Here is a 20,977-nt window from a genome sequence, read left to right on the forward strand (position 1 = left end):
TCAGAAAATGAGTGGAGGATAAGCATTAGAACAAATAAATCTTTGATTTTCCTCATTATTAGTCAATATCAGGAAATCCTTGATTCAGAAAAGAGTAAAATGTTGATAATAGATCTTTCTGGTAAAACACAGAATAAGTGATCCTATCGCTGTGAGTATAAGAGTATTTGTGCCCTCTCATCCTAATTAACAAGCATTAAAGTTTACTCTGTCCTAGGCACTGTACTAAGCTCTGGGAATACTGAGAAAAAAAGTGAAATGATAATTGCCCTTAACCATATGTACACTAATGTGGAAGATCTGTCCATGCACATTTAAATTAAGAAGTAATGTATACAGGGTAAATGCAGGAGTTCTGCCAAGGAGAGCACCAGGAAAGGGCTCTTGAAGGAAAGAGGGGGGACATTGGAGTTAACCAGGCATTCCCATAATCAAAGATGAGGAGGAACAGAATTCCAGTGCAAAGGCCTGGATGCAGCAGATGGGATAAACAGCAAGTTGGCATCTGGCTGGACCCTAGAGTGTGTGGAGGGCAGCTAGCAAAAAGCCAAATGGTAAAGAATTTAGAAAGTGGGACTTCCTTTTGATGCCAGAGGTAGCAAGAAGCCCTTTGAGTTTGAGGAGGGAGGCAGTCTGGGGAGATGTTCGAAGACCACTATGGTGGCTGTGTGGATTCTGGTTTGGAGTAGAAAGATCAAATAGTATGTTATCTGTTGTCACAATATCATTATACACTTCAATATTTTCATAATAATATTGTAATAACTATTACAATCATCTGGATGAAAAGGAATGAGACTTTGGGAGTAGAAAGGAGAAGCTATTTTGAAAAATGTTGTGGAGCAGGGTTAGCTAGGTGGTGCAGTGGATAGAGCACCAGCCCTGAATTCAGGAGGACCCGAGTTCAAATGTGATCTCAGATACTTAACACTTCCTACCTGTGTGACCCTGGGCAAGTCACTTAACCCCAGCCTCAGAAAGGAAACAAAACCAAAACAAAACAAAATTAAAAAAAAATGTTGTGGAGGTAGAAACAAGTTGATTGCCTCTGAGTAATGTTCCTTCCCTCCAGGAACATTCAGGCAAAAAAGGTGATTTATGATTAATCATAAGCTAAATAACATAAATCCTAACATAGTTTTGTTTGCAATATCTCTATCCCAGATTTTGAAATCTCATATTCTGGACCACTTCACTTATTGTCCTGATACCTTGTCAGAGATTTCAAATCATTGTGTAATAATAATTATAGCTTGCATTTATTCAGAACTTTAAGGTTTGCTGTAAGGTCTACAAAGTGCTTCACAAGCATTATCCATTTTAATCTCAACCCAAGTCTGGTGTTATTATTGTCCCCATTTTATAGGTAAAGAAGCTGAGGCAGACTTAGGTTCAGTGACTTACCCAATGTCAGGTAATGTCAGAATATATATTTAAACTCTGATTTCAGATCTAGTACTCTGTCCACTCCCTCATAACTTCCTAGTAAATAAATACTGCGCATGATATTAGAGATGTTTTGTTTAGGAGATTTTTTGCTGACAGCTATGATTACATTATGTACTTTGTAATGGCTCTGGCTACCATTGCTTTTAAAGTGCTTAAGTGTGGGTCCTGCCAATCTGAAGGTGGTTTCTGTAATATAAGTAGATTCTTTGCCTGGGAGCCAGGTCACATCAAAGTGCTGTTATCAAAAAAGTGTAAACAAAATAAATGTCTACTGATTGATGGCCAAATCAATTGTGGCACATGTGATGGAATATTACTGTGCTGTAAAGAAATACCAACTAAAATGAATTCAGAGAAGCTTGGAAAGACTTAGATGAATGGTGAACTGATGCAGTTAAGTAAAGCCTACAACTAAGAAACTGGGAAATTTCACCACAAAACAAGTGAAAAATGAATGGTGCCAAATTACAAAGGACAAGCATGGCCCAAATAAAAGATATGAAAAGACACCTTTATATGTGCCTTAGCTGAGCCATGAAGCCCACATATAGAAAATTGCATGAATTTTCCATTTATTTCCAATACTCTGATCAGTTTTGTTAAATGTTTATTTATTTTTTTTTTCTTATTTTAAAAAATTCTTTGCTATATGGAATGGTCCTCCAGGAGGAGTAAAGGGATGAAATTATTTAGGTGATATAAAATGACATCCTTAAATTTTATTTTAAAAACAAAAAGAAATACTGCTCTAGGTAATGTTAGAATAGTTCTCTTGAGCCTCCAATCTTTGAATATTTACCTGAACATTCTTCTTGGATTTAATGAAGCCAACCAGAAACTGTAAGAATTTGAATAGTAGTTGCAGGTTCCTCTGCCATGGCATTCTATAAATGGATTGGGACGGAAGTCTTGCAGGCAGGACCCAGGAGATGCTAGTGCTTGCCCAGAGCCTTCTGAGCCTGCACTTGTGTACTATGAACACAGTGAACACAGGAGTATTAGAAATTCACATTTTCAGGTGCCAGACGGATGATGATGTACAGCCTGTCAGGCTGCTGAAAATAGCACCAGCTATGATTTTGTGTCAGCTTTTCTCCTTACCATGACAAAAGAAAATCCTTTCCAAAGAGAAATCCATCCATCAGGACATAAAGGGATGTCTGTGGTTTGACTGTGAACCGCAATGGCCATGGCAGGACCCTCACAGACTGTACATCTGTAACAGGACATAAAATGTGGCAAATACCACTGTGTCCTACACAGAACACTAAAACATTATTTTCATTATTTTATCAAGAGAAAAAGGAAGTAATTTAGGACCTGCTAATATAAGGCTCCAGAGCTCTGCCAGTAATTGGGGCCATATTCATGGGCATCTGTGCTGTTGTTGACAGCCAGTAGGAATAGTCGTTTCGGGAAGCAAAATTGCACACTTCATTGGTATTACAGAACAAGAATGGCATCGTGGTAAAACGTTGTAGGCAGCTACCAAGAGTTCCTGTAAAACATAAGATTGTGCATCTTTACTAGCTGAAAAATAATTTAGGGTCTCAACTAGAGTCACTTTAATAAGACAGAGGCTAAAATTCTTGGAAAAAACTGAATGACAAATGATCAATTCTGTAATTAATAGCATCTCTAAACTGTAATATTGAAAAGCTGCTTATATGACAACTCAATAAAATCATGATGGGTTTTGCCCCCAATATGCATTTAGATTACATTAGGAGTTTTTTGGAAGGTATATGTAAAGAATCTCCACTAAACTCATGCTCTAGTATGGAAGTGATCCTGGATTCTCAAACTCTGTACCAATGCCAGGCCTGGATGGCGGGTCCTTCCAAGCTGCCAACTGTAGGTCTTATGACAGACTATAGGAACAAGCCTAGCTTAGTTTGGGAGATTGCCCACCATAAGGTTGACCTCCAGTTGATCATTATTTTCAGACACAGAAACTCAGGAAAAGTATCTTCTGCATACTAGAAGAGCTACATCCTATACTTGAACCCATGATGAAATCATGAAACCTTGTAGTATGAGTATAGGTGAAGAACAGCACATGCTCTTGTGTTAACCCCATTCTGAATTATTTTTATGAATATTCATTGCTCTGTAAAAAATAACAAATTTAAGACTTAAAGGCAGGCAGATGTTTCAATTCAATACTGTTTGGAATGAGTAGGATGAATTCTTGGCAGGATTATTCTAACAGTTATTCTGGGATGAAAGTACAGACAGACCAATGCTTTATTTGTTTTTTGAGCTAAAAATAAATATTGAAAATAAACTTCCTAAGAAATTTGGGAGATAATGTAGGATAGGATAGCTGTGAGCAGAGTTTCAATTAAGGTCCAAAGTGGAAAGTTTTACTAGAATCAAGTGCTCCCATATTTCAAGAAAATAATAGGTTATATGGAAACCAAATTATTGGCTTAAAGGCACCATCATAGTTCTCTAAACTCACATTTTTCATCTTTTCTTTCCCAAAATATATACTATAAGTTATCTAATGTAGAGACAGAGAAAAATAGTCATTTGGAAGAAGATATTTTATTTTACTTCAATAGCTGGTTGTCTGTGATTTGCATGATTTTTTAATATCCAGCTTTTGAGGTAGCTACACTTATATGACACCACTTTTTTTTGAAATAAATGATTTAAATTACACTCAAGACATTACCAAGGTCTTGTCCATAAGCTTGTTCATTTCCCTGCACAAAGAGAAGGGAATAACCACTATAAAGGGGCACTGTTCCTGTTGGGCATGAAGGAATCTCTGTTGATTGACTGTGACGGGTGAAGATAAAGCCTCTGATGGAGGGCCCAGTTGCAGGTGGTCCAAAGTTCCCAGGTTTTCCTTTTAGTCCAGGCAATCCAGCTGATCCAGGTGGGCCTTAAAATAATATATTAAAATATTAGAGGAAATAGGAACAAAAATTACCGGAAAATACATCCCTCATCACTAAATTACAAACTTGTCACTCAAAATTGTGCAATGAAATATTCTTGTAAGCTTATTATGGCTTATACATGGAAATGTTTGTTGTGCCTAATAATAATAAGAGCTAACATTTGTATGGGCCAGATACAATGCTAGATACTTGACAATTATCTCTTTTGAGCCTCACAACAATCCTGGGAAGTAGATGCTATTATTATTATCATCATGTTACACATGAAAAAAAAAATAAGGCTGTTAAATTTAAACTCAGATCTTCCTAACTAGGCTGCCCAAATACAATAGATACTCCAATAAAGAATGAATGAATGATTAAAATGAATGAATCATGGGCTTTCTTTTGTATGATTTAGCCAAACAGTATCATCTGATATTTGTTTATCATTATTTGTTTTTATGTGCTATCTCTCCCTAATATACTGAAACTCTTCTAAAGAAAGAAAATTTCTTAATTGTATTTGTGTCCCTTCCAATACCTAGAAATTAGTGCTCTATACATATTATATTAAATGAATTAGATGTCATAGATTTTAGGGACTCAAAATCAACTGAAATTTCAAGACATTTTGAAAGAGGCATATTAGAAAAAAATTATGAGGTTACCCACATTTGAACAGTAAGTTCATCAAAAAAAATTGATGTATTAGGCAACTAGGAATTCAGAAGTAAAATTGAAGCCCTGTCCGCAAGGAGCTTCTATTCTGTGTGTTTGCCCATGGAGAGATGGATAAACTAACACTAAACATGTAATTTCATAAGGGCATTTCTCCTGAAGGAAGCTGGGAATGCTCAGAGGGAAGAGCTAAGACTTAAAGGCATTCCAGAATGGGATGGGAGGATCTTGTATACCAGGCTTTGAGGTGGGAAGTGTAGGGCTGTGGAGAGGCAATAGTCTGGAACATGACTGTAAAGATATCCTGAAGCTGGATTATAAAGGACTTTAAATGCTATTTTGTCCTATGGCTAGTACTAGGGAGCCATTGAAGATACTGATAGGGAAGTCTAATGGTCAGCCCTATGTTGCTGCAGAGATTTCACTAGGGCAACCATGTGAAGGATGGAATGGAGTGGGAAGGACCTGGAAGGAAGGAGACAATCCGAGTCTCCTGCAGTAGTCCAAGGAAGAGAGAATGAAAATCTGCCCCAGGGCAGAGGGACTCTGTGAGGGACTGGAAGGGCACAGATGTGAGAGGTGCAGAGGAGGCAAAACAGATGAGGTGCAAGGGTGAGAGCCAGGAGCGAAGGAGAGTGCCAGAGTTCAAACTGGGGAGACGGGAAGAGCAACCAGTGGTACCCTTAGCAAAGATAGGGGAGTTAGGAAGAGAGGAGGGTTTCAGGGGAGTGATGATTTAAAATATAACCCAGTGTTTGATAAACTAGAGAACATAAATTACTTGGGAAAAAACTCCCTTTTTTTGTAACTCCTGGCAAAAATTTTGACCAAAGTCACAAGTTTAAAATGGAGATATGACCTGAATATTAAAGATCATGCTTTAAAAAGAGAACCAGATTAGCTATTTTTCATGTTCTGGCTAGGGGATAAATTCTTTAATCAAAGTATAGAGGTGGTCTCAAAAAATAATGTTCATTACATGAAATTGGAAAGCTTTTATATGATCAAAATGACAGCAAATTGGTACATGAGTAATATATGCTACTACTCTACTGACATATATATACATATATATATATATATATATATATATATATATATATATATATATATAAATCAAAGACTGTAATTATAATAACTGCTTTTCCCCAGAAAAGAGATGTGAAAATCCAACTTCTTTCCCATTCTTTGCAGAGTTGGCAAACTATATGTACTATGGAATAATGCCTATACTAGCAGACTTGATTGATGTTATTAGTTTTGCTGACTTGTTTATTCTCTTTTTCTTCTTTTTAAAAGGAAAAGTGTACCAAGTAGGGAAGGGGGAGGGATATGTCTAAAATGAAGGAGATAAAAAAGCATCTGTTGTATTTTATAGATTTGGGCATTTATATTAGAAAAAATGTAGATAGCTTTCTTATTTTTTTAGTTTAAAAACTCAGTGATATGACAAATGATAGGTTTGAACAACTGGTCAATTTCCAACATGGAGGCACAGAATATTTTCATGCAGCTTTGCAGCAGGTAATATTTAATCCAAGTTGATCACTCTGAGAAATGGATTTTAATGTGTCAAGCAGTTGGTTTTTGTCCAAATCCAAGATGTCAATAGAACAACCAGGTAGTCATATGAGTATTAAGACATCCCTCCTGCAATATCTATTTTATTCTTTTTATGGCTTTACTGCTAGATTTCCTATCCAGTCACAGATCTCTATATTTAAAGGACAGAATTGAATTTTATGAAATGAAAATATCAATGTCCCATCATAGTTCGACTGATTTGTTAGAAGTTCAAAGTAGCCACACAGATAAAACTATGTGAATCACTTTGATTCCTCTTGCATCAGAGGCATCTAGGCTACAGAATCTGGAGAATCTGAAATGAAATCTAGCCTCAGGCACTTACTGGCTGTGTGATCCTGGGCAAGGCTTGTTTGTAGCTTCTGCTTTCTTCAGTTTCTTCAGCTATAAAATGGGGAATAAAACCAGCACCTATCTTCTAGTGTTGTGAGGCTCCAATTAGAAAATACTTATAAAATGTTTAGTATAGTGTCTGGCAGTAATAGGTGCTATACATATTAATAAATACACATACACACACACATAAATGTATATGTATATGCTGAATGCTTGAGCTGTGGAGTAATTCCTAGATTTCATTTTTGTTCCTGTTGACCACCTTCTCTGTGGTTAGCAGTTAAGAGGAAGGATAAATAAAAAAAATCCCATATTACCTTGAAGTTACACAGCCTCTTGCTGAAAACAAAACGGCACTTATTTTTCTCAGCAAATGATTCTTTTCAAACTTAATTTTGTTGAGAAAATAATTAAAGATGTATTTACCAATTTCTCCTTTAGATCCTTTGTTGCCTTTTTCTCCAACTGGTCCAGGGATTCCTGGTTTTCCTGGTTTCCCTGGTTGACCTCTTAATCCTTGAAGTCCTATTCAGCACCAACCATCGCAATCATTACATTCATACATGTGGAAAAGAAAAACAAAAACCAACAATCTCATTTTCATACATGGGAAAACAATAATAAAAAGAAGTAAGATGCATTGGATCTGAAGTCAGGAATCTCACTGAGAGAGACTCAAAAAGAGATGAAAAAGCTAGTTGGTGCAGTAGGGGAAAGGGGAAGGGGGGGAGAATTAATTGCAAGTTAGTGGACAAGAGAAAGCCAGAAAATTTGAAGCTAGAAAGAGCTGGATTCAAGAAGCCTCTGCCACATTAAAAACTGACTATGTTGTGTGACGTTGGGCAAATCACTTAACTTATTGCTTTGGGCAACTTTTAATACTTAGAAATAAATGGCAGAAAAAGTTCCAGTTTGCATAGATAGAGCTTCCTCATTCAGGAGTTGGGCAAAATAATGAAATCAAAAGTACAATCCTGGTCCTTACAAAGTAGGCATTAGTTACTTAATATCCCCTTTTAAAGAGACTCCACTTTATTAAGCACCCATTAAAGTGATTTATTTTATATCAGGGAAGGTTAACTTTCAGAGAACTCACAATTGATTATGGATATAGTAATCAGGGTTAACATTCAAAAGATATTTATTTAGAAAACACATACAAATCAACTTATTTTCCTAAGGTTGTATATATTCTGTAATGGTTTGCTGTAGATTCAACATCTTTTAGCTTCTAGCAAGTTGTTCATCAAATTAGATCACTGGGTTTATCATTACAATACTGTCTAAAGTTGTGGTGTTTACTCAAAACAAAAGTTTGCTGTTTAAATGTTGGGAAGCAGACAAATAGACAGATTTAATAGTATAATAGGTTGTAGTTAAAACCCCATAGAATATATATTTGATTTCTAACTCTGGTATTTATTAGCTTTAGCAAATCATTTACCCAATCTGTCTCACTTCATCTATAAAATGAAAATAATAATACTTGTCCCTCCTTACCTCCCAGGGCTATTATGAAGGGAAAATATTCTGCAAAGCTTAAAACACAATCTTATTTATAGATTTAGAATTTTAGATAACTTCCTGGATCATATAGTCAACCTCCTTTATGAGGGAGGCAACTGAAGCCCCTTCATATGAAATGACATGCCCAAATTACAAGGGCAGAATGACAGAAAGAAAGTAGCAGGTCTAGAATTAAAATGTATACTTTGACTAATTCTAGTATTATTTTCATTTGCCAAGTTGTAAATATCAACAGTTATTATAGAATAACTTCTCCATCACTCAGGTTGATCTAGCTGATTCCCAACCTGGATATCCTGGTGGTCCTTGGGCTCCTGGTTCTCCCTGCATTCCTGGATCTCCAGGTCGACCAGGAGGCCCTGGGCTCCCTGGCAGAGATATAATTTTAATTGTTCCAGGGTCTCCGGGTTGACCTATTAACATAAACATAATAAAAAGATGATTTATTACCTTTAATGTGTTTTGAAATCTTCATAAAGAACCAAAAAAAAAAAAAATTTACCAGGAAGTCCTTTTGGCCCAATTGACCCTGGAGGTCCAAAAGGTCCTGGAGGTCCTAGATTGCCCTTTTCACCTAAAGAAAAACAAAATTTATAATAATCATTTAATCATTATACTTTAGAGATGGCTTCAAGCCACTTTTACCTTCAGGTTGGTGATAAACTCTAAATCAGAGGTTCTCAATTTTGTGTCACGGAACCTTTGGACAGTTTATTGAAGCCTATATACCCTTCTTTAAATCATATTTTTAAATACATAAAATAAAAAACAGGAATTTCAAAGGAAACTATATTGAAATATAGTTAGCAAAATATGGAAAAACCAAACAAATTCACTGACACAGATCGAGTGCCTGCTCTAAATAGTGTAGATTAGAGATATAGAAGTTAACATTAGAACCATTGTTAAGAGTCTTGCCTGAACTCTTTCTGTTATTGTTTGCTTGCATTTTTGTTTTCCTTCTCAGGTCTTTTTTTCATTCTAGATCCGATTTTTCTTGTGCAGCAAGATAACTGTATAAATATGTATACATATATTGGATTTAACATATAATTTAACATATTTAATATGTATTGGACTACCTGCTATCCAGGGAAGGGGATGGGGAGAAGGGGAAGAATTTGGAACAGAAAGTTTTGCAGGGGTCAATGTTGAAAAAAATTACCCATGCATATGTTTTGTAAATAAAAAGATATTTTAAAAAAAGAGTCTTGCCTGAGGCATCACTCTAGAATAAGAGTTGAAGCTGATTTGGTCCAAACTGTGTCAACCCAGAGAAAGCTTTTAATCTTGATATTTGATAAAGATTCCAGTTCTATCATGTCCTGGGGCACATTCTAAATGAATGCACAAAGTAAAGGAGGCAACCAAAACACTAGGGCAAGGGTTCTTAATTACTAGTTTTCTGAATTTAGAAAACAATTCAGTTTCATTAATTTTTAGAGTGGAGACATTATGAAACTAAGCCTCATTAGCAGTTAATTGGAGCATATGGTTATCAATGTTCTTAAGATCATTGTTGCAGGCTTACTGAATATAGATATGGCAGGGTATACCCTTAAGAGAAAATGTAAAAAACCTGTCTGTTTTTTACCTAAACTCACTAAATGGAGAAGTTCCACTTTCATTTCTAGCCTTTGACACAGGTGAAAGGAAGACAAGACAGGAAAGACCTGTGCTTCTCAAAACAGATTAAAGTGTAATTGGGAATTCTTTAACAAACTAAATAAAAATACACTAGAACACTCATAACTTTCTAAGTCAATATTTAGGTTCAGGGATTCCTATGTATAGCTTAGTGACCCTCAATTCTGTTTGTTTAACACCAGAAACAGTATACTTACTTTAGTGAAATAAAGGATAGGACCTGGACCCGTGATTTTGTTGGTGTAGAGAATTCTTCAGTGAAGTGACTCCTACCAATAAAGGGTGGCACCTTGGTAATTTATAATCTTAGAGAGTTGCCCAGATCTATGTTGTCAAATTCAAATAGAATTAGGGATCAATGATATACACACACACACACACACACACATATATATATATACACATATATATATAAATATCTACATGCTACATGTTGGCTTAGTTTTAAAATGGAATATTACCTATGTTTTGTTGCAGCTTTATTTTATTAAATATTTCCCAATTACTCTGTAATCTGGCTTGGGCAGTACTATGGAATGTTGTGAACAGCCACGTCTGGCAAGCTTGAGACCTATAACTGTGCTCAAAATCACAAAAGTGACTCTGGGTCAGAAGCAGAACCATAACTTAGGCCTTTCTAGTTCTGAACTCAGCTTTCCTGCCACTTTGCCACATGACCTCTGGGATTGGGGGAGACACAAAACATAACACAATACAAATATAACAATAATGATGAAGATGAATTGATAATTGCCCTGAGAGTCATCATCATAATGAAAATATTCAGTGTGAAGAAATCTTCTCTTTAACTTTTTGAGATTAAAAATTTCCAAGTAAATGATGTAAAATGGTAGTCTTACTGTAGGAAGTTTAGGGAGGAGAACAACTATCTTCATTCTCCAAAGTTGGCAGTATTAACCTCAGTTTTGATTCTCTTGGAAAGATTTCCTCATGATTTCTTGTATAGTTAATTGACATTTAAGGTTTGCAAAGTGCACACGATCTCCTCTAATCCTTACAACATCCCTCAATAAATTGCTTAATATTTTTATACTGTGTAACGATAAATAAAAGTGGTATGATCATCTATTCCACAGGTGTGAAAGATGAGATTCACAGAAGTTGTGACATCCAGGGTCATATAATTAGCAATTGTCAGAGATGGAATTTGAACATTGAGCCCTTTTAATTTTAAGTTAAATACTTAGGCTACTATGCAATCTCAGCAACCCTAAAAGTGGGCACTTGCTATTGTATGTTGTAATTTTTTCTAGGGCTTATAGGGAAGAAGTTGGTGCTAGGAATTCTTTACAAGTAGCTATCTTGCCCCACTAGCCTAGCAAAGCTCTTCAAAGCTCTTTAATTCTACTCTGATTTTTGGCTAATTTGCTGCATTAAAGGGTCAGTATAAAGATCAGATTGAAAGCAGTGAACTTTCTCTCTTTTCTATTCCCCTCTGAAACTCATTTAATCTGCCTTTCCATGACTTTTTTTTGGCTCCATTTCTCCTACATCAAGGCTTTGAAACTGAGGACTTTAGTCATTAAATTACATTTGGGGATTGTGTTTGCTTCCTCCAAAGCAGTGCACAAGAACATTTAGACAAGTACCTGTCATGCCAGGAAATCCTTGAAATCCAGGATCGCCTCTAGACCCTGGGAAACCTGGGGTACCTGGCATTCCCTGTAATTTTAAACAAGAGAATTGCAGAAGAATTACAATATCATAATGTTGACTATAAAGTTTTTTTCTTGAAGTAGATAGATAATATATTTTATTATATTGAGCATAATTTGTCTATTTCAATTTAGTCTCAGCTAATCAGACATATTTCAGAGACAGGATCTTTCATCAAGAAAATAACTTTTTGTAATTTCAATATAATAGTATAATTTATATAAATTATTATAAAATATATAAATAAAGTACATTTAATATGATCACAATACAGTATTTCCTGAAGTCTGCTGGATATAAATTTCTAGATGTGGATACTCTGCAGATGAAAGCAGACTTTTAGGCAGATTAAAAATTATAATTTGTATTTGTAACTATAATAAAGAACAGGTGGAATAGACCAATTCCTATCAAGCTGACATGGGACTAGTTTCCTTTAAGTATTTATGGGAGTGGTATCAAGGGAGCAGGAAATATGAAAAACTTAGGATGGAAAGGGAGCTAGGGACATTGACATTTTGCAGGGATGACAGGTGTTAGAATGATCAAGGAGTCAATCAACGAGCATTTATTAACCACCTACTATATGCCAGGTAATAGGGATGCAAATACTATAAATGCAGTAACCCTTATTCCTATTCCTACTCCTAGGGAGCTTATAGTGTAAGGCTGCAAAAACAAAGGCCAGTATAAGAATATACAGAATAAATATAAATAAATTCAGTTAGTTGATACCAGATAGTTTGAGAGAGAGAGTACAAGCAGTTGAGGGCATCATGAAAGGCTTAATTTATTTCTATCAAAGGCACCACCAACCATCCCTCCAGTCACCCAGGTATATAACTGGTGTTACACTTGATGCCTTCACTCCATATAGCCTGTCAGTTGCCAAATCTAACTAGTTTTTTTTTCTCCATTTCTTTCACATCTAACCCCTTTATTTTACTCACATACCTTATTTTAGGCCTAAAATACCTCTCAACCAGATTATTACAACAACCACAGAACAGATGAGACTATGATGCTTCCCTACTCAGTCCACTCCATTGTTTTTCTGCTGTTCCTGGGATAAAAGAGAATTTCTATTTACTTTCGAAGAGGCTATACAAACTCGTCCCAGCCTAGCTTTTCCAGTGTCATTGGATGCTACTATAATCCCCATTCTGTGTTCCAGCCACATTAAACTTTTATTTCTTCTTCACACCTACCATTTCATCTCCTATCTCCATACCTTTGGCTGCACCATGTGCCTGGAAGGCATTCTCTCATCTCCACTTCATACTTAATCTCTTTATTTCTTAATTCTTTATTCTTAATCTATTTAATTAGATGCAGTTTAAACATCACTCTCTGCATGAAGCCATACCTAATTCCTCCCAGATGTCCATACCCCCTTCTAAAAGTGCCTTATAATTAATTTGCACATATTTATATATATTCATCTAGTACGATCTTGTCCCATTAGAATCCAATCCAATAGATTTTTATTAGGCACCTACCATGTGTTAGCATTGTGTTAAGCCCTGGGGATACAATTAATAAAAAGACAGGCCCTGCCCTTTTTGTGCTTCCAATCTAATGGAGCGTGGAGAAGGGGAGAAGAGAGAATAAACAAAGGGAGGCAGGACAACAGTGAGGAAAAGGGATATGGTTCCCTTATTTGTGAGCCATTTCAGTCACATCTGACTCTTTGGGGTTTTCTTGGCAGACCCTGGTACCCTTTTGCCATTTGGTTTTTCTGATTATTTTATGGATGAGTAAGCAGGATTAAGTGACTTTCCCCTAGTTACACAGCTAATAAGTATCTAAGGCTAAATTTAAACTATATCCGTTGTACCATCTAGAGGCCCCATCTTGTTCCCTAAAATTAAAAAAACAAAAACAAAAACAAAAACAAAACCAGATAGTTACTCCAGCAAATGCAGAATGGAGTAACCCCAGAAGCCCAGCTTCTCCCTTCTAATAAGGATGGCATTGGAAGGAGTTTGTTACTCCATCCCCTAGCCCTCTAGGGAAGAGATAGCTAAGGGAGATGCTGTCAGTGAAGACTTAAGTCAGCAGAATGGTGATGAATCAGAGATCATGTACGTAGCCTGGAAAGAGCATCGTTTTCCCTGGAGTTTGGAAAAATCCAACAGGGCAGGAGATGTAGAGTGAATGCTATCTTATACTTGACACCTAGCACATAATAGATGCTTTAATATACTTGTTTTATTACTGAACTGTATCCTGAAGGAGGAAAGGGCTCCTATGGGGCACAGGAGCAGATGGAGTAAATACTAGGAAAGGGGGATAACTACTGAAAAAAGTATGGAGTGTCCTCTGTGAGGATCAGATAGGAGAGTTGCACTGGATTTCAAAGTATAGGAGGAATAATAATAATGTATTATGAATATGGAAAATAAGTTGGGGCAAAATTAGCTTTAAAAGCTAAAAAGAGAAATTTATATTTGATTCTAATGGCATTGGAAAACCATTGGAATGTATTAATCTCAGTCATAAATACTCTAATAGATACTATATCGCCAAGTTGCTTAGATTGGAAGAGAAGTTCCCAAAGGGGCTTTAAATCAAAGTAACAATTATTCAATTTCTTTCATTATATAGCTAAAATTATTTCTGGGAAAAAGCTACTGGTTGGAAATGAGAAGATGAGATTTGGGAAAAAACTGCCAATCGACAATAATTTCAAAAGCTTTTTAAAGCTATATTTGAGCCAGGAAGATGCTATCTTCTCAGGACATTGATGATTTAGAATTACTCAATGCTATTTTGCCTTTTCTTGGTTAAGGAGAATAATCTTTATGTTTGAAAAGATACATCAGTCATGGTTAGGAAACAATGCAATTGTTGGAATTTGGATTGATGAAGAAATAGCAAGAACTTGCACAACCAAAAAATTTAATTGAGTTCAGGGCTTAGGACCCATATAACATGTTCCAGGTGATGGAATTAACTTTTGATATGACAAAGTCTTGTAGGCAATCTTTGAAGGATCATAAAAAAATGACAGAAATGCCAGAGGACTAGAGTCAAAAGTGGTATTGTGGAAAGAAGCTGAAAAATCTAAATTCAAATCTCAACTTGAGCTACAAAACATTTAACCTCTTTGGACCATGGCAACCTTGTATAAAATCAAAGATTTTAACTAAATATAGCTTACAAAATATAGCTCTTTCATTTCAGATTATTATGATCTTGGGAAATGTCTTAATTTTTAAACATGAAAATGCTGGAAACTACAGAGCAGTGATTTTAATGTTGGTCCTTGACAATTCCAGCATAGATGATTAAATAATTCCTAAAAAAAACCAAGAAGTAGTGATAACTAGGAGCCAAGATGAATTCACTATGATGATTACCTCTTGTATTAGATTATAAAAATATTCACTAAATTATAAAATTCTTGACTGAAAGAACCACATTGCATTAATCTTTTTAAATCTTCTCCTCTAACATTTAGCATAATGTTAGGCACTTGAAGTTTGTTGAATAAATGAATAAAAACGAATTTCCCTTTCTTTGTGATAAGATTATTAAGTTAGTGGTAGGAAAGGAGATTTACAAAACAGTGTATCTTTATTTCAATAGAGCACTTGGCAAAATCTTTCATGATATATTTGTTGATAAGTTGTATGTACGACAATGTGATGAAATGTACTATTATGGCTCCTCTCAGACTTTATTCTTTTTAATCTTTCAGTAGCATTGAACACTATTTACTACTTTCCTGTTTTAACTCTCCTCTGAGTTTTTATGGCATTTTTCACTGGCTTCTCTGCCTTCTAAGTCACCTTTGCTGGATTTTCCTGTCACAGTCACTAGAAGTATTCCCTAAGACTGTCCTAAGCTTTCTTTTCTCTCTCTATTCTGTCTTCCCCTTGGTGACTTCATCAGCTTTCATGGGTTCAATGATCCATCTCTAGATTATTCAGATCTGCATTTCTAGCCCTCATCTCTTCTGAGCTCTAATCCCACACTACTAACTGTTTATTGAACATTTTCATTTGAATGCTCCCCAGGCATCTCAAATTCAATATGTCCAACATAGATTCATTGTCTTCCCCTAATCCCAAACCCTCTTTATTATTTCCTTATTACTTTTGCAGGAACCTATTCTTGTTATTTAGGTCTTCAACATCTGTGCTCTCCTCAACACCACTCATTCCAGGAATTTGTCAGATCTTGTCATTTCTTCCTCTACTGCTCTATTCACACAATTACCACTCTAGTTCAAGTCCTTATCACTTCATACTTGGACTCTTGTTTTAGCCTTTTATTGGTCTCTCTGGATTAAATTTCTCTCTATCTTCCACAGCTGCTCAAGTGATTTTAGCTTAATATAAAGAAGAACTTTCTAATAATTAGAACTGTTCCAAAGTTTAATTGGGTAATGTATGAGGGACTGAGTTTTAAAAACTGGAAATGATGATAGTGTAAAGTAGATACTCTTTAAGGTGTTTTCATTTCAAATCAACACACATTTTATGAAGTACTTATTTTTTGGTAAGTGATTAAAGAAGAAAAGTGTTAGAAAGCTTGATGATCCCTCAAAAGTCAAATGATCATAAGATAGTTAAATATATTGGCAGAAAGACAACACACAAATGAAAAACAGAAAAGATCTGCTATGATTTCCATAACAAACTCTTTCTTCCATCAAAGATAGTAGAGCTACTACTTTTGGACTCTGTAATCACAATATTCAGAATATGTATAAGAAAGTAGCAATGATAGCCTGAAAAAATTCGGGCAGAACAACTATATTATCCCATATATAGACATGGAAGAAATTTGAACTGGAGGCAGTATAATTTTGAGGGATTAAAGGATTACTTCTTAGGATATCTGAAAGGAAGAAGATGTGAAATATTTTAGGGAAACATGAATGAAAGGAGAGATAAGACACAGACACAAATATGGTTGGTTATTGTCCTTTGTACTTGAAGAGGTCCAAAATGTCATCACTATGTTGGAGTCTGACTGGCTGATCAGACCAATATGAGCCCGGGAGGCACTGCCTCAGTTCATACTGATGGCCCATATGCAACATTTGGAGCGGAGATGTTTCTAAATTCATGCATCTCTTGTTTCTTTTAAGCTACTGCAATTATACTTTGCTTATATAGCTCATAACCTTCTTTGATATGGGCATGCTATGCTGGGCAGCCAGTGTCTCTCATGTCTCACAATTGAACATTATATATATAATATATTAGATCATGTTATCATATATTATAAATAAAATTATTATACACAAACATAAGGTATCATGAAATAAAATGCTTGGAAAATTTCCAAAGTACTATGAGAAAACCAAAGAGGTATTTTTAAAATTTAGGTGTTCAGGGAAAGCTTTAAGGAGGAAATAGGATAGGTTTGGGGGCCTTAAAGGATGAATAACAGGCAGAAATAGTTGGGAATGGGGGGTATATATGTCAGTTATAAAGGAGTGAAGATCAAATGAAACTCTGGAAAAGAACAAGGCCAGTTCAGAGAATATCAAATAGTTCAGTTTGGCAGAATGATTATAGAATCTCTGAAAAGGAATACTGTTAGTCAGGAAACACTTATTAGGCACCTACTCTGTACCAAACACTGTCTAAGTCCTAGGGGGACATAAAAAGGTAAAAGGCATCTCTAATCTAATGAAAGAGACAACATACAAATGAGAAATGTGCAGTATAAACAGGAAATAATCAGAGCAAAAATACCTTGAAGTCATATATTTAGGAAGTGTGAGAGGAAGCATTTGAACTTATGTTTTTCATGGGTCCAGGTATGGGACTCTTTTCACTGTACCACACTGTCTATCCAAACATGGAGGGGTTAGTATTGATAAGAAGATAAAGACTTCTCTTAGAAGGTGGGATTTTTAGCTGGGACTTGAAGGAAGCCTGAAAAGCCAGGAGGGTGAATGAAAAGGGAGAGCCTTTTGTACATAGAAGGTGGAAGAAGATGGGAACTTGAGAGGAGGGCCAAATTGTTTTAAACACCAAACAGAGGATTTTATATTTGGTTTTGGAGGTGATGGAGAATTACTGGAATGTATTGCAGTTAGAGTCTGGCTTGCATGGTTAGACATGTCCTTTAGGAAGATCACTATGACAGATGGATAGAGAATGGATTAGAATGAGGAGAGACTTGAGAGCAGAAAGAACAACTAACAACAATCACATTAGTCAAGGTGTAAGGTGAGGAGGGCTCGTACCAAGGTGGTCAGAGAAGAGACGGGGACATATTCAAGGTGGGATTGATAGTGCTTGGCAATGGATTGGATATGGGAGTGGAAGAGACTAAGAAGTCAAGGATAATAGCTAAAGATGAGGAGGATGGTAAGCCTTCAACAGTAATAGGGAAATTTGGAAGAGGGGATGATTTTTTGGAGAATGATAATGAACTCTAATGAGTTGCAGTTGTTGTGAGGATCAAATGAGATAATACTTGTAAAGCACTAAGCAGGGTCTGGCACATAGTTGGCACTCAATAAATGCCTATTCCTTCCCCTTCCCTTCCCTTAAGAGAAGGTCTAAACTAGGGTGCTGGTAGTGAAAATGGTTAAGGGATTTTTAGGACATAGAACTGATAGTCTTTGATAACTGAATGGGGTGAGTGGAAAGAGAGAGTCAAAAATGATTTTGAGATTTTTACTCTGTGTAATGCTGAGAACCTTGGTATAATTAATAGAGATGGGAAAAGTAGGAGGCAATAGATTTTATGGAAAGATGGTGAGTATGGCTTGATATGAATCCAACTTTTCTTTGATTCTATGAACAGTTTGAGAAATTCCTTTCCTATGGCATAAGGCTCAACAGCAACTACAGATGGTTCTGACATAAATTTTCTTGCTTCAGCAGTTGATTATAATACTTTTGGGTCCAATTTATAAAAAGAACAAAAACCAAAAATTTTTTTCAGCTTACCAGATGCCCGGGGGGTCCAGGGTCTCCTATGATTCCTGGTTGGCCAGTTGTACCTTGGTTCCCTGGAAAACCTTTTTCTCCTTTTATTCCTAATGTATATTCACAAGGTGGGCCTGGGGGACCAGGATCTCCTAAATTTATACATAGTCTATCAGTATTGCCAGAAGTCATATTGTTTAGTGATATCAGTTAGACCCTTTAAAAGCTAAATTTATTTTTTCCTATAGAACACTGTTGATGGTTAATATCAAATCCCTCTCTCCATTGGTCTTATAGTATAGAAAATCTATATGTTCCATAGTTCATAGTGATTTCTTCATTGTGAATACTCCCTTTACCATTGTAGATGGGAATCTCCCTTTATGACAGAAGAAGTTGTAAATTTTGTTGTGTCCAAAAAATAAATGTCACCTTTTGTCTAACCTGGTGATAAAGTTCTCTGGTCATCAGACAATATATATATATAGTTTCTAGCAGAATCTATATCTAAAGCCTTTCTAGTTCCTAGAGTTTGCTAACATTTGTACTCTATTGATTCCATCTTCAAGGACCTGGTCACTTCCATGCCCAAATAAAGCATGGAAGGAGGACTATATTGTATTAGGACTTTTTATTTTTAAAAATTGCTTTCAGTTTTTATTTTCAGAGACAAAAATGTCAAAGTTAATAGCACATATGCTACATTTTTTAATTCAAGCTTTTTTCTTCTGCCCATCAGGTGCAATTTAAATACTGTTTTGCAAGCTAATTTTTTGTTTATAGGAATTAAAACAATCAGATTACACATTTTTTACAATATTGGTGATGAAACATGATAGATGACTGTTTTTAATGAAAAATAATTATTGACCATTCATTTATAGTATGAAAAAGATAATATTCACTATGCATTGGTTGGAATGATAGGAAAACATTTCTAGTTTTCTATGTTTTTATTTTCGGGTTTCCATTAGATTTAGCAAATCATGTGACCAGATATTGAAAACAAATTGATACGAAGAATTGATATGTGTAAGTTAGAGGACAAAGTGTTGTTTAATTTTTAAAATCTCCACATCCTTTTTATGCAGAAGTGATTTAGAGAATTTGTCTGAGTTTGGGTGATGTAAAACTAGTGATGGTGTAGGTAAGGCACTGGCACTGGGAGAGAGCAGGCTCCTAGGCCTTATATGAAAAATTGGAGGGATATAATGAGTTCCCTTTTGGATATGTTGAGTTTAAGATAAATACATGACATCCAGTTTGATATCTATTAGGTCTGTTGGACAGGTGAGCCTGAAGATCAGCAGAAAGGTAAGAGCTGAATAAGTAGATTTGGCAATCAGTGGTGTAGAAATGATTATTGAATTCATCGGAGCTCTTGAGATCACCATATAAAATAGCATATAACCATATTGTGGAGCTAATGGGTAGCTAAAAGACATTTCAGTTAGGGTGGTATATGTGGTTTTATCCTCAGTATGAAAACATATGAGAATCTCTTGGATAGACCCATTATCTCAACATTAGATACAATAGCTATGTTTTTTGCCTTCTTTCCCAAATGTTTAGAAGTAAAAAAAATTACCTTGAATTCCTCCTAAGCCTGGAGGACCTTGATTTCCTTTTTGTCCTGGAATTAGTGCACCAGGAAAACCTGGTGGGCCTGCTGGGCCTGTCATGCCAATGGGGCCTATTGGTCCCACATCTCCCATCACACCTTTTACACCATACATGCCAGGTAAACCTGGACTTCCTTCATTTCCTTTGTCTCCTGTAGAGAAGAAGTTTTGATTGATTTTCAGAATGCTCTATTATAACTGCATAAAATTATTTTCACCTACTATCAATAACTACAAACAACTACTATAATTAACCTAATGTCAAGAAGACATTCAGTTAGTCAATTCATGCATTCTACTTTTGTATTGTACCAGGAGGGGAAAGAAAGGATGAAGCAGTGATGTGGCTGCAAGGCACGGACTTGGTACCCATCAGCCAGGATACATTGCTAGGCTTTTCATGGTAATATTTTATATTTTATATAATATAAGATATATATATGCATATATGTATTATTTATATGTAATATATTTATATTATATTTCATATAAAATACTAGATGGAACTAGGGCTATTCCCAATTTGTATAGACTACTGACATTCTCTAGGTTTCAATTTTTTCTTAACTAAAATGAAGAGGTTGGATTAGGTGATGATTTTATGTTAATGAGCAGCAGTGGACTAAAATGTAACTGTAGCCTCAGAATTCTTCAATGGTTC

At 35.6% G+C, this 20,977-nt stretch overlaps 1 protein-coding gene across 2 annotated transcripts in view; it reads right to left on the bottom strand.

Moving 5' to 3' along the window:
- Positions 1 to 20,977, bottom strand: part of COL4A3 (collagen type IV alpha 3 chain) — a 147,998-nt gene that overhangs the window by 2,722 nt on the left and 124,299 nt on the right. For both annotated transcript variants that reach the window (XM_074298568.1, XM_074298569.1), the window contains exons 42-51: positions 20,283 to 20,468; positions 18,716 to 18,846; positions 11,726 to 11,798; positions 8,971 to 9,042; positions 8,756 to 8,881; positions 7,368 to 7,466; positions 4,130 to 4,342; positions 2,770 to 2,947; positions 2,551 to 2,665; positions 2,249 to 2,421 (exon numbers count right to left, since the gene is read on the bottom strand). In XM_074298568.1, the coding sequence (XP_074154669.1) occupies positions 2,249 to 2,421; positions 2,551 to 2,665; positions 2,770 to 2,947; positions 4,130 to 4,342; positions 7,368 to 7,466; positions 8,756 to 8,881; positions 8,971 to 9,042; positions 11,726 to 11,798; positions 18,716 to 18,846; positions 20,283 to 20,468 (1,366 nt within the window). The remainder of the gene's footprint in view (positions 1 to 2,248; positions 2,422 to 2,550; positions 2,666 to 2,769; positions 2,948 to 4,129; positions 4,343 to 7,367; positions 7,467 to 8,755; positions 8,882 to 8,970; positions 9,043 to 11,725; positions 11,799 to 18,715; positions 18,847 to 20,282; positions 20,469 to 20,977) is intronic.

This window comes from Sminthopsis crassicaudata, chromosome 3 (assembly GCF_048593235.1).
Source record: "Sminthopsis crassicaudata isolate SCR6 chromosome 3, ASM4859323v1, whole genome shotgun sequence".
Taxonomy (NCBI): domain Eukaryota; kingdom Metazoa; phylum Chordata; class Mammalia; order Dasyuromorphia; family Dasyuridae; genus Sminthopsis; species Sminthopsis crassicaudata.